Source organism: Nyctibius grandis, chromosome 11 (genome assembly GCF_013368605.1).
Source record: "Nyctibius grandis isolate bNycGra1 chromosome 11, bNycGra1.pri, whole genome shotgun sequence".
In the NCBI taxonomy this organism is placed as follows: domain Eukaryota; kingdom Metazoa; phylum Chordata; class Aves; order Nyctibiiformes; family Nyctibiidae; genus Nyctibius; species Nyctibius grandis.
Genome location: NC_090668.1, coordinates 12,896,327 through 12,911,281, shown reverse-complemented (window position 1 = coordinate 12,911,281; position 14,955 = coordinate 12,896,327). Strand labels below are relative to the sequence as shown.

Genomic DNA, 14,955 nt, shown 5'->3' with positions numbered 1-14,955 from the left:
TTTGGTGTTCTCAAGTACACAAAATAGCTCCCGTACATTAACAAAAAAGTCTATTTACTTAAAAGCTAGATCTCCAATGCAAAGCTATGTATTTCACTCGTAGAAGACACAGTAAATGTGACTAACACATTTCTAAGTCAAAGTAGCAGATTTAGCTGCTAAAAGACACAAAAGGGACTCAGCAAGGTCTTGGATCAACCTTAAAAATCTTAAATTAATGCGTATCTCTTGAATCACCACCTATGTCATACACATTCCACATTGCTAGCTTACTTGGCCACATGACTGAGCTCTCTCTATGACACTTTTGCAAAATAAACCTAAAGAGAGGTCCATTCAGGATCTTTCTCTGTTGGCACTAACTTGTCAGTCAAAAATGCAAGAAACTTTGTAGTGAAAGGAGATAAAATTTTCCCTGGAAAACGTCATTCTTAAGTTCTCATCTCCTGCACTATGAAGGATGGAGATTTATATTCCAGTCAAATCTTAATCATATTACTAAGATTCTGGACCTTCCAGTTGCCAATACATACATACATCTCTTCCAGGTGTTATTTCACTTCTAATGGCTTCAGAGGCTTTAGTATATGGGGAAAAAAAATCCTTTAAATAGTTTACATTTTCTTATCTTTAATTTAATAAAGAACCTTTTTTTTCTCCTATCCTTTCTAAATTCTCTCTCATTTCTCTCATCCCTCCATATTTTTTCCAAGAGGAGCAGGAACATTTTATGAGATGCTATTTATTCCAATGAACTGTTTTGCATGGGTGGCTTGGGACCACCCATATCAGTTGCTTTTAAAAATTATCGGGAAGGTACTGATTTGGTGTGTGTTAGTTCTGGCATTTCAACAATCAGGAATAGCTTAGTAATAATTTTATAAATTTGAATAAATAATTATTTGCATAATCTCTTCCCAAGTGCAGAAAGCTCTAAAAAAAAACCCCAAACCTATTCAGCCAAACAGTGCCTGAGCCTTCCCTCCCATCCTGTAAGAAAGACATGGGGCTTACGGTGCAAGACCTCTTCTAATCTGCTTTGAGCTTACTTCACATTAATGCCTCTACAGAACAGCAGACCTTTCCAAGAGAGGCAAGAGCTGGCTTTTCTGATCAGTACAACCTCATACTGTTTCTTGCAGGATTATGCTTAATGCAAATGCATTCTCACAGGCAAAACATTAGAAGAGGTAATCTAGGCATTATATAATCTTCATAAAATCAACAGGCAACTTCCCCGCAAAAACTATCTTTATTTCAAAAGAAACTGAAACCAGACAACAGAAAGCAACAAAGTTACATACAGTGCTGGACAAAATCTACCATATACATCTTCCAAGAACGCTTGAATCAGATTCTGATATATGTTCTTCTAAAAGGTAAAATATCACATCATTATTAACAAAAAAATTAAATGTCAACAATCTTAATCAGCTTATATTTTGCATTGTTTGGATGGCAGTAGATTGGTAACTTGCCTTTTTCTACTCATCTTTAACACTGAAAAGAAAATGTGGACAAAAAAATTCCAGGTCAGAAGGCCTTAAAGAACACAGTGTCTGCTCTAAAGGCCATATAAAAAAGCTTGGAGGAGAGACTGTCTTTCAAGTAAAAATCCCTCAACAACTCCGTATTATTTCACATTTCAGAAAAAACTATCAGGAAAGGCAAAAAAAAAGAAATATATTAAAAGCTTGGCCTCCTTAAATTATATGGAAGTTCAGATTAGACCATCCTTTAGAAGATGAGTGTCTAAGAATAAGCACAACATCTCTCATGACTCCAATCCCAAACTGTCTCCAATACAGCAATTCCTGAATTACAGTGCACAAACCTCCGAGAAAAAGGTGGGGTTGGATCAAAAATTATTTTGAGACAGTTTGTTTGAACATGAAAAAGGAAAATTAATCATGTATGGCAAACAATACAAAAATAGGTATTCCCTAGGATGTTAGGATAAGCCATTTCTCAACCAGGAAACCAAGGGTAACATTGAATACTTTAAGCTATAGACAGCACCTCTAAGGGGCTGAACACCATTCAGAATTAATTACCTCAGAACTGATGACACAACACTTGGGCGCTAAAGGGACCCTTTATTTCCATATAAAGCATCAGCCAACAAGAAATCAGAGGAGTTCCATACAAAGAAGTGAATGTGCATAACTCAAGATGTAGTATAGGATAGTTATATTGCCTTAAGAGTTCTGCTAAGTACACTTAATTTTCCAATTTTAAGGAAAAGTCTATTCTAATATAGAAAGCTTCAGACAAAACTCAGTAATTGCAGAATAACTTTAAAATACATCCAGTTCTACATCCTCCTGCATATAGCTAATCACATCCAATAGATAAAAAAATCATGTTCTGTAAACCAAGTAAAGAGTGTTAAACAGAATTTTCACACCCATGAGCTTATTACCAAATGTTCACCCATTTGTCAGTGAATAATATTAAGAAATTCATACTAACAATTATGGCAACAAGATGACAATGCACGTAAGTGCTGTGTGTTCTGAAAGGTAGTCTGTTTTAATTACCATGAATTGCTACCATCTATCATACCTCATTCTATGCAAGATACCACGCCAGCTACCAATCCATAAACAATACTGTTTCACATACTTCATAGAGTAGCTTAAAACACATCATGATATGAAATCATTTGTATTACATAGTAATTTAATCCCTGGCCACAGGGTTAATGTTGGACAAAGTCTGGAAACTTTTTTCCAATTTGAATTACATACATTAACTTTGCCACACACCACAGCACTAATGCATGTATTACTTCAGACATGCTCTAATTTAAAATCGAAACAAAAAAGTTGTTTGCAAAAATACATGTCACCAATGTGGAACACATTCAAGATTGTATAAAAAGTACTGAACTGATATCCCAAAACAGGTATATTTAAGCAGTACATAAGGAAAGATTAGTTTTAATATGAAACAGTCATTTAAGTCACATTCAACATGATAAGAAGCATGACTTCCCTTTTTAAAAATGTTACACCAATACTTTTACTGCCAGGCAATGTTTATTTATAAAATGAAAGGGATATATTTAGTGCAGATATGTTATCGTATTAAGTTGGAATAAAGACAAATGTTAAAAAGGTGCTACATTTGAACACCATTGATTTTGTAAAAATCTCAAACCATGAAAAGCTTTTCACTTGCAAATATCATAGGCCTCGAACTGCAGACACTTTGAAATGTTCTTGACTGTGTGCATGCAGTTCCAGTGACTTCGTTAATTCTCACATGCTTGAGGGTAAGCCTGAAAAATGTGATTACAAATCTGTTTCTTAAATTAAAAACTTTAGAGGTCACAAAGTATATTCTTCTTTGAGCAGCCCCCAAAATTGTATTATTATTTTAAATAGAGCAAACTCTTTCATCTGAAGATCTCAAACAATAACTAGGCCTCTAAACATCCTCGGGAAGTAGGCATCAGTCCGATCTTCTGAAAGAAGAGCTTGAGGCACAAACAGTTAACCTGCTTGTCTCAAGTTGTAGAAGGGATCAGTAAAACAGCCAGAAACAGGATTTTTGATACTTCCCCTCTGGCCTATATGCGGCACTGTCACTTACCCTGACACCAACAAAAGAAGTATTTTAAAGAGCAAATTACATATTTTCTCATTTAAAACTGGTCTCTGGCAAAAAAACCCTAAGTATTAAGGACAGTTCAATACAGTTTATACCTATTTATTTGAGCCGGGGGGAGAACATTTTGGGCAATAGAGGCTGCATTTCTGACCCTGACAAGGAGCTATTTAGAAAGGACACAGGCATTTCCCACAAAAATGTTAAGGTTTGTAAGATTTACAAGAATCTGGTGTGCAGCACCAGTACAGTCTAAATCACTAGTAATGAAAGAAGCACATGATAGTTCAATACAAATTGTTTCATGTAGAGTATTACAAAAAACCTTACCTATTCTAATCACCCCTCCCTCCCACCCACACTTCTATAACTAATTTCTAATTCTAACCAGCTGACATTTTCCTAGTACCTTACTAACAAAACATGACTGTTGTTTTTCCTGTGCATACTTGAACTACTAGTAGGCAACACATGCAGAGAAAAACAAAGTATAACCCTCTCTCTTGATAAAGCGTCCAGGTATGCCGAGAGGGTATCAGTACGGCAAGCATATCGGGTGAATGACTTTTGGAGATCCTAATCAGTCATATCTCTATGATCAGTGTGACAACAAGTTTGGTTTTGTTGTTCATTTGTTTTTATTTGATATAATTGGCATATGCTAATGCCTTAAATTTGTAGGTTAAGAAACGCAGAAAACTTACTGGATTACAAACCCAACATAGTACCAGTTTAGAAGAACTGAAATAAATTGTTAGAATAAGTTTCACAAATACACAATTTAAGGCCTTGTAAAATGATACTCCAGTTGATTTTAAGTTTGTAAGAACACTATATTTAAATTCTAATGTCTTGCTAACTAATATAGAAAACACTTGCCTAACTTCATGTAGGGTTGAAGAAGAGATTAAGAAATACATGGCTGTTTTAAATACAATGTCTGCTCCAAAATGTTAAAACATTAATTGGACTTCTGAGAACAAATGCTCCAAACATCATCTCACAACAGGAACAGGCTGTGGGAGTGGGAAAGGTATTGTGAACAGCATGCTTGGCTAACAATATCATTGGAACTTTTGTTGAATTTTCACTGAGCAAAATTTTTTATTCCATTTACATTGCTGTGAGTCTGAACCAGCTCCACTACCTTCGCAGTGCAAATTGTTGCAGAGATTAAATTGATTACCAGAAGATCAAATCTATCTAAACAAGGTTTGGTTTAACTTCTGCTTTAGATACAAAAAGCAAATTCTAACAGTCAGTCAGTCATTAGGAAAACTACTGAAGAATAAATCTAGCAGAGGTTGTTGCTTGGTTGTTTTTCTGTTGTTTGTTTTTAAATATCTCACCTCTAACAAAACAAGATTAAGTTTAGTCTCTGTACTAAATAAAGCAAATAGTGATGAAAACAGAAGCCCTGGATTTGCCTTACACTTTCTTTACATCTCCATACAGGAAATCCTCAAGATACAAATTGTGTAATTTACACTGTAGACATTATTTCCTTTTTCCTGATGAGAGGCAAGACAAAAAAAGAGGGCAATACTGCACTTCTCCAGTTAAAGAGTATATAAAACTTTTCACTTTTAAAATAAAACAAGGACAGGAATGTAGATCTGCACAGTATCTTCCAGGAAAGAACCACAGTAGAGCCCATTTAAAATCAAACACAATGGTGTTTGTCAAACAGGCCTTACTTTTAACTCATTAGCATAGCTTACCATAAAAACTACCTCTTTATATAAATGACTGTATTCTATAAAGGCTCCTACCTCACTCATCACCACAGACCTGAACAACTTATCACATTAAGGAACATGACTAGTACCTGTAATGCTTGACATACGATTTAATTGCTGATTGTTTAAAAGTTTCCAGCACAGTGGTATTACAAGCAGAGTCTGTTATTACAATGCCACCTTTTACTAAGTTAAAACAACACTTCTCTCTACAGAAACACTCATTTTCAGTTGCATATGCAACTTTATCACACTGGTAAGGCTGAAGTCTTCAAGGCTAGATGTTTCCCCTCATTAAAAAAAAAAAAGAGGGTTATTTTTGAGATCAAGAATAAAATCAAATTACCCATATTAAAAAAGAATTCTTAGCATCACACATGAAGCTGTAGTGCCATTCATACTTGTCAGTAGGATATCAAATTTAGCAAAGAAGCTAAACTTCTGATAACTTGCTCCTGTTATGAGCTAAACTCACCTGATACGAAAGCTGTATTTTTCTTCACTGTAGACTTCCCACCCCCTCACTGCAAGACTGGCTGAGGCAGTGGTGGGAATTCAGTTTTAAGACTTTGCTGGCCACATTGTCTTGCAACTCAGAGCCTATGCTGAGCACACTCCATTGCCTTGAACCCTCCTTCATGCCAAGTGGACTGTGTAAGCTCAGGACAACCAAGCAGGCTCTAGTTGAAAGCCCTAGAAGATGGGCAGGGCTTTCCCTGCACTAGTTCATTCACAATTCTCAGGAAGCGCTGAGGTGGGAGACTACAACCATCAATGAGAAAGCATGAGAGAGGGGTGCATGATTGCACAACTGTGACAGATGCAGAGACTGTATCCTAATGTATGTGCTTAAGATAAATGAATTAAGGTTACATATAAAAGCCTAGTTTTGGTATTCTCTAGATTTAAAGCTCTGGACTTCATAAACTTGATGTGTACTTTTTCCAATGTAATAATATTTTGTAACTATTTCCAAATACTGCAAGACCTAGTAAGAGTCTTCAGCAAGTAAGTATTTACTGAGAAGTCAAGAGAGATCGTGGCCTTTTCAAGGAAATATAAATGTGTAAGAGTGAGCGGGTTTCATTGTGTTACTAAGCATGAAGTCATTGATTTTTGAATAGCTTGTTAATGCTTTACTTCAAAAATAGGAAAAAGCACACATGAAATTCTCTGTATTTACCCTAAAATAAAAACTTAGTAATGCACATTGCTCCATGTCATCTCCATTATACTCAAAGAAAGGATAGCAAGAACAACAGTAATGGACATTGACCCCCCCCCAAAAAAAATGTAGTAAGTACTTGCAAATATAGTACCATTCAAACCGAGCACTAAATGCTAGTGTTAGTTAACACATTAACACTAGCAAATTAGGGGCTATTCATACAGGCACATTTTTGCCTTCAATAAAATTGTCAATGCACATCCTACTTCTGATCAGTTGTCAGTTATGTTTTACAGTTTAATCAGAAACAAAAAATATTCCATCCTGTAAAACATTTGCACACATAAAAGTAAGAATACAAAAGCTGAGATGGAAGTTTATGAGTGAAAACAGATCAGGGAAAAAAAGATGACAGCAATCAAACATAAATGATTGTCTGCAAAAAGTGAAGTACCCAATTTGTAAGCAAATCTTCATAGCAAGTATTTCAATCACCACCACCACCACCAATTCACGTTGTTAGCCATCCGTATTCAGTGCAGGTGGTCCCGCAGTCTCTCTTGTACGCATTAACTGGACATCTTTGTCAGCCATGCAAGTATCACAACCCCATACTGCTGATGCTTCTGCTGTAAGAAGGCCATAAGCTGACTCAGTCATGCCTGTACAGATCCGATGAAACCATTTTTGACAAGAGGCTTCACACAGGATGGCATCCTGGTCATCATTAACTTCATGTGTACAAATTCCACATGGATAGACGGGTTCAGAGGACGAGTGACCATGACGACTGGGATGAAGGGGTGTTTTGGTGCTCTTTTCAGAGTTGCATCCTTCAGCAGTACCTCGAGGCTGGCGGGACTTACTCTGAGTCCCATTTGAATGACCAGCATTAGTGTTATCAGCACTATTAGAATGGCTATTATCCTGATTTCCCACATTGTTTCGAGTAACATTTTTTAGGTCACTGTTACCTTGACTCACAATGTCCTCTGTCCTGTGATGATGCTGATGAGCAGCAGTGTTCTGGCCGGATGCTTTGCTTGCACCTTGACTAAAGTCTTGCTTTTGTGCTGATGATTTTGTCTGGTTGTACGTGTTTGGTGGAGGAACGAAAGAATGGTTTGACTCTAGCTGAGAATTTGGGAAATTTGGATTGTTTCCAGGACCAAAGTTAGATGGCATGTCAGGGTGAGGTATCTGACCAGAATGGCCAAAGTTCTCAGTGGGATTTGGTCTGAAATGCTGACCAGGCATATTGACATTTTGATTTATCTGACCACTACTATAAGGTGGTTGATTCCCAAAACCTGGGTTATCATGTGGACCAAAGCTGAAAGAGTGGGGTCGACTAAAACCCATTCCCACAGGGTTTTGAGGAAGGGGATGTGGTTGGTTTCTGAGAGAGTAAGAACCACCATATGGTGAGGACACTCTAGGCAGCATGTGAGGTGGCATTCTGAAAGTGTTATAGCCTCCAAAGCCAGGATAACCAGGATTACTAAAATATGGATTTCCTGAAGGAAGTGGTTTATAAGACACAGTATTATAGTTGTCATCAAATGGATTTGCAGCTACAAGGTGGTCAGAGCTTGGATTCGGCGGTGGAGCATATTCAGATGGAGGAGGAAATGATGATCCCTAAAAATATTTTAAATACATTTAAATTAGTTTTAGTATTTACCTGCAAGACAGACCAACCACAAAGGTCCTGGATCAGCAGCAGTACTGCTAAAAGAACTGTTCAGCTGTTGTGTAAAGCTCACCCACTGAACCCTGCCAGGCTGTCTGAAATTTCAGTATAGAGGCAAGAGAGGAGTTTGGGCTCCAGGTAACATGGTCATTTATAGTAACCTCAGTGTTTTAAAAATTGTGCAGTTGCACAACCATGATTCTTAAAATACTACTTGATATGTGACTTCCATTTCTTAATCTTTTACATAAGAAAAGCAACGATGCAGAAAGCCATGTGTCACTTAAACACACGCACAAAATATTTCCAAATGTTGAAGAGCAGACGTGAAGCATTTCCTTAGTTTCATTTAGGGTTCATTTTACTGAATATACATCTCTTAAGACACCCCACTTCTATGAGGATATACAAACCTAATGTTACTATAACCCTAAAAAAAGGTATGTAGAATATAGGAGTCTGCATATAGGAATTTTCTATACTCTGTGTACCAAACACAAGTGTCCCTTATGAGCATTCAGTGATTGTGGACAGTCTGCAAAGCATAGTCAGTAGGTATAAAATACAAGGATTTCTGGTTACAGAGCATAATCAAGTGTTTAATGGAGCCCAGAGGCTGTTTAAATGTCATCAGAGTGGCTATACAATTGAATTTCATTCTAGACTAGCCTGTGGGGAACATCTAGCTGGTTCACCCTCATGCTAACTGTGCTCACAGAAAGCATTTCCTCCTAAATACTAACAAGCCAAGACTTTATTTTTTTTTTCCCCAAAAATAAATTCTGCTGGACTGCAAATTTTGAACTTGGCAAGAAAAGAGAAGTAACTAATCTGCATGTCCTCTACAGTTATCACCATTCCAGAACACAAGGAAAACTCCACCAAGAAAGAGGTTTGAAACCCTTAAATTAACTGAATATTTCTCAGAGCAAGTTTCACCGTGACCACTTTAAAACGAAACAAAAATTAAGAAAACAGATCCACATCTCAGTGGAATCTGGACAGGCCTACCAGAAAGTGATTGTTTGACCTACATAAATAAAATTACTCTCACTGGGCAGTACCAAATTAACAGATACTCTCATTCAAAGCGGAATGAACACACAAAGGAAAATTCTGCACCACAGATATCTCTAATTGCTTTAGATGTTTTGTATTCAGGCTTCCGTTTCTGGAAACAGAAACTGCACAGAAATGCCAAATTGCAGGGATTCACTGGAAAGGAGCTGAACCTGCCTCACAGCTTTTGCTTGAAAATCACTTGTGGAATACGCCAAGAGTTTGGTCAAAGCATTAACTAACTGTACTGATCCATTAGCCCACAAACCTACAAATACAGGAATAAAAGAAGAAAAGTAGTCTCATGGCAACTACTCATGCTGTACTGATTTCTACCAATGGCTACGAAGTCATTAAAAGAAAGTCTGCCTCAGAATCAAATCCATATGGTAAAATACAAGTTGTTGCAGTCTCACTGTGCTCCTCTCTTTATAGGTCTTTGGTGACCTACAGAGATTAAAATAACTTCAGTCAGAATAGCTAGTACTACGAAGATTTCAACTTCACAGTACAACTGAAATATTTTGTATGTAACTGCTACTTGTGAGAATAGACTGATAGCCTGAACAACGTGAGATAGTCATACCAGCAAACAACATCTCAGTGCGCTACTTAATAAGAAATCAAAAGAAGCAAAGGGAATTTACCTGTGTATTTGCTTTGCGCTTTTTCTTATCAGGGCTTCCAAGTTGTACTCCTGGTCCTCCTAACCCATCCAATCCACTGTCACCACCTACAAAATTTCAATCAGTGCAATAGTGCATTAGTTTTCTTACAGACTGTATTTTAAGTTTGCCTCTGTCTGTCATAGCAACAGGTATCTGTTACAAATACTGAACTTGCATTAATTCTGGTGCCTTACATTGCAAGTCCTTAAGGAGCAAATATCTGGAGGTAAAAGTTAGCATACTTCATATACAGCTATCTTACTCTATTACCACTTTAATGTCCAAGTCATGCTCATTAGAGTTGGAATAAACATTTTGATTTATTTTATGTTTATCTGTCCCTTCGTTCTTAACATCTCCAGTTCACCAGTTAGAAGTATTTCTTGTTTGCATAATGCATAAAACTTTCAAAAGAACTGCTTGAAACCATACCTAAGATTTACCTCCTATTTATTTTACACAGACATGGCATTTATCAAACTCAGTGTATCAATATACAACAGTATGTGACAATACACCATGAAGGAAAAAGCAAACAGTAGTAGATCCATGAATAAAAGCCACTGAAAACCTGCCATGTTGTTTGGACAGATCTCCAGTTTATCAGATCTAAATTTCACTAAATGCAAGACCTGATCAAACAAAAAGACACCTGCCAAAAATGAGAGGGGTCTAAGTGAACCTGCCCTACTCTGCAGAAACCTCATAGAATAATTAAGCACAGCTGCTCCGGCACAAAAATAAGTAAAGAATGTTCATTTTTTTGATCACTCAATCGTATTGGACTCTGAGCAATACAAAGAGATACGTGTCCTTCACCTGGGATTCTTTTTCACCTTTCGTAACAGTGGGACAAGGTCTCAAAGCTGTGTAAGTTGTGGCTTTCATTTTTAAAACTCTAGTTAGATCATAGGCACAAAAAAAAAATTTCTAGCACATTCCTTATTATCCCAGTCAGTCTGCCTTCATGGGGCTCAAGTGGATTTGCCATCATACAGGAATGCAAAGAAAACCCTGAGCTGAAGTATGAAAGTCACTTTTGGGTGATATGAGAGCAACAAGTTAAGACACTAACATCATTACATTAAGAAACTGTATGTTAATTCATTTTTTTTCCCAGGTCCATTAAGATAATAGCTTATTTGCTCTTTAACATATATATATATATATATATATATATATATAGTAACAGTGTAGAACAATAAGCGGGCAATCCAACCTAAAAATTTTACTGTTATTTGTTTAAAACTCATATTCAAAAGACAAGTCAAACTTTATCAAGATGCAAGCATACAGCTGAACACACGGGTCTGTCTTTATTACCAAAGGCAACCTGAAGATAACTGTGAATTATCAACAGTGTTATGCAAAGAAGCATAATATATGACATTACACCACTCTACATTAAGACAAGTATTCCCAGCAGACAGCTAAACCAGCTTTAGGACTATTCAGTAAAGTAACACAAAATCTCTTCTCACAGGGAAGAAGCAGACCTACTGTATACAGACTGAAACATCCAACAGTTATTTCAAATACTCCTGAGCAAAGGACGCCTGACAGATTTTCACTCCTAGCACCTCCTTCCCCCCACCCCTGCTTTTTTGATGTTTTAGGGAATTTACCAGTCCTACCTCAAATAAGAATCCAGTTCTGCCTCTGCTTTAATAAGTTCCTTCAAGCTTTGGCTGTCACTGTTGAAATTTAATTTCATTTTTCATTATACATAAGGAAGATACGTGGACATCCCAAAGCAACACCTATCAAATTTTAAGTCTGAATTTCAAAGACCAGGGCATGAAGTGACTATCGTGTTCTCAAAATAAACTCATGCTTGAGCATAGCATGTCACGGTATAACCTACCATCAGAGTAAATAGGGATTACTCTTTAAAAAAAAAAAAACAGTCCTTTTTGCCTTGATTTAGAATATAAAATCCTGCATACACCTAGTGTGCTATGAAGTACTGCCACTACATTAACCGTGGATACTAAATAATCCCAGCATGAAGTTTTACATAAAGAATGATGACAAATCTCCCTTAAATTCCAACTCTATAAATTGTCTTTTTGATAAACGATTTGCTCAAAACTGTCCTTGCACTTCCATTAGCTTCTTCTCCAGCATTCCTATACATTTATCACAAATTCAGTGGGAGATTGTACTGGGAACACCATTCCTCACAACTGCATAAAATATACTCCTGTTCATGGTCCTATACTCTTAATACTCTATTTAATATATAAACGACATTAACCACTGATAGCAAAATATTACAAATATCCAGATTTCTTTTAATAAATTCAACAACTAGCAGCACAGATGTTAGCAAACCTATGATCAAGTAGAATACTGAGGATCATATGCAAGTGCTGTTTCACAGCAGCATAAGTTAAAACTTTATAAAATTATGTATAAGTTCCCTCTCCAGGACATCATTGTTCAAAAACATAAGCATATGAATATTAGAATTCCAGTGACAAGTTCCACTGATTTCTACATGAATTACACAGGTGACGCCATTCATACGCCTAGGGTTGCAGAACTGAGTCCTATGTCTGGAAAGGTACAAAGCTTTTGTATTTTCAGTTCTCTCTGTGTGAGGCCAATGATTTAATTTAGCCCTATGAATTTATATTTTCCCTGTGGATTTTATAATGATTTAATTTATACATGAAAGGAAACAGAATGTTAGTCCTAGCATACCTCCAAAAAAGAGTGAATAAGGTTCATTTTGATGCAGCCAAAATAAACTTTCCAGAAAGTCACTTTTGGTACCTACCACGCAGACTCTCATTAAAAGGTGTACCGAGCATTTTGAAACATTGCACTAAGGCAGTAAAAAAAATATTTCATTGTCTGAGACTAATTTTCCAGGAAAAAATACAATCTTTTTGACTGGGACATCATATATGTAATGGATCTAGACATATAAATACATATCTGATAACTATTCCCTTATTAAATAATGGATAAAATGTATTTCAGCCATTTACACTTGGCAAAAGGTGAAGAGGTAAATTCCGTATTCTTTTTTACTTCATACGTACACAAGATAGACATTTTCAGCGTTAGTCAGGAGAACTGCAACTTGTAGTTTTGTTTACGCATTAAGAGATTATGACTCTGCAGTATGTTAAGTACGGCATAAACTATGTGCAAATACACTATGGAGTATTTTCATACTCACTGATAAATCTCTGTCTAGGTTTTTGCAGGATGGATGCCAGCGTCTTTTTAAACAGTGCTTTATCTCAGCAAGAATGTTTTTCCAATAAAAATACATGGCCGAATAAACTTTTCATTATAGTCAGAAAAGTAAAAAGAGTCTAATCTCAACCAGATTTGGTGAGCCTGTTCTGTGGCCCTGACACTGTAAACAGTTTTGATATTAAGTGGTAATCGCGTGGAACTCGGTGAGTAACTCAGGTATGTGAAACTGTATGTGCTTAAATATTTGCAGAATCAGGGCTTGAGAGTGAAGGAGTCTAATGAATCCCAGTCTCCTTTGTAACACTGCTGCATATTTTCATTCTCTCATTCTCAAGGTTGCAATCCAGCTGTTACTATAACGGTTTTAGAAAAGCAAACTGTAAATCGATGACAATATGCATAGCAGAATCCACACCTTTGCCCACTTACCCAACCGTAAAAAAGCTTAAAACATCAAGAACAATAGAATTCCAGGGGCAAAACAGGAGGTGAGGGAAAGAGAAGCAATAAATCACAGACCTCAACATTTTGCCATGATTTTCACCCAACTCGGTACCCTACTCTTTCATTATTTCATTCAGAAATGCAGTTCTGTTTTTAAGGACTGTAAGGACACAAGTACCGCTACACAGACTGATGTGCTACTGCCATTTAAGTCAGTTGCACAGCCGAAGTCAGAAGAGATACCGTATTTCTACCCTTCTCCTTACACGTTTCAAAGAAAAGCGTACTTCAGACCTCACCAGAGCCATACAACAGTGCTATTAATAAAGAATAATATTTCCATAAATTTTTCATTTCCCGAAAAGAGAAAAGCAAACCCCTAACTAGAATCAAGCACAAGAGCAAGACCAGGGGTCCAACAGCGAACACTCAAGTGTAATTTACGGGCTCTGCATCAACACTAACTCGGACATGTGGCACTGCCGACGTATTCCCTTGCACCACCAGGATGCACGCTGCATACTAATGGGCAGCACAGCCAGAAAAACACAGCGGACACAGCCACGCACCCGCACGCCGCCACTCGCGGGTCACATCTGCGCGCAGAGCTAGCCCCGAGTTTTGCCTTTCAAGGCCCGGAGGCTGCGGGAGCCCGCGGGGCCCGCCCGGGCCCCACCGTGCAAACTTAGCACGGCCCCCACGCCGCCCGGCCCCGCCGCCGCCGCCAGCCGCAGAGAGGGACCGCGGCGGGGGCGGCCCAGCCCGGGCGGCGCGGCGGCCGGCTCGGAGGCCGGCGGGCAGCGGCGATGGGGTCCGGCCGGTGCGCGCATCCCGCGGCACCGCCAGCTCTCCTCACGGGAGTTAGGCCCCAACAGCGGCCGCCCCCAGCCCAGCCCTCCCCGTACCTCGGGATCTCTTCAGCGCGATGGGGTCCTTCTCCTGTTCCGCTGACATTACAGACAGCGGCGCATGGCTCCCAAGGCGACAGGAATTGGGGTTCTTTGATGCTGCTGCTGCCGCCGCCGCCGCCGGCCCGCACCCCGCCCCCTCCGCCCCCGCCTCCTCCGCCCCCGCCCCCGCCCGCTGCTGCCGTAGCCGCCGCCGCCGCCGCCGCCCCAGCAGCGGAGCTGCCAGACTTTGCAAAGTTTGGGCGCGGGAGGGCTCTACGGCGGCCCGCGGCGGGGGCCGGGCGAGGCGGGCCCCGGTGAGCGGAGGGGTACTGCCCGGGAGCTGCGCGGGGCCCCGCGGAGCGCAGAGCCGCGCCGGGCAGGGCCCCCGCGGGCTGCGGGCACCCGCCTCGCTCGGCGCCCGCCGCCGGGGCTGCCAGGCCCCGCGGCCCCGCACAGCGCCCCCCCCGGC

General features: G+C 39.1%; 1 protein-coding gene across 1 annotated transcript; it reads right to left on the bottom strand.

Annotated features, from left to right (window-relative positions):
- Positions 1 to 3,979: 3,979 nt before the first annotated feature.
- On the bottom strand, positions 3,980 to 14,620 carry PYGO1 (pygopus family PHD finger 1). The gene is made up of 3 exons (XM_068409843.1): positions 14,502 to 14,620; positions 9,919 to 10,004; positions 3,980 to 8,160 (listed from the first exon to the last, which is right to left on the bottom strand). Exons 1-3 carry the CDS (start codon positions 14,548 to 14,550, stop codon positions 7,039 to 7,041), a joined length of 1,257 nt encoding a protein of 418 aa, XP_068265944.1. The 5' UTR covers positions 14,551 to 14,620; the 3' UTR covers positions 3,980 to 7,038.
- Between the last annotated feature and the right edge of the window lie 335 nt (positions 14,621 to 14,955).

Coding starts and splice junctions, on each gene's coding strand:
- PYGO1 (XM_068409843.1), bottom strand. CDS start 14,550: ATGTCAGCGGAACAGGAGAAGGACCCCATCGCGCTGAAGAGATCCCGA. Junction 10,005..14,501: donor CGCGCTGAAGAGATCCCGAG/GTACGGGGAGGG, acceptor GAAATTTTGTAG/GTGGTGACAGTGGATTGGAT. Junction 8,161..9,918: donor AGCGCAAAGCAAATACACAG/GTAAATTCCCTT, acceptor AAATATTTTTAG/GGATCATCATTTCCTCCTCC.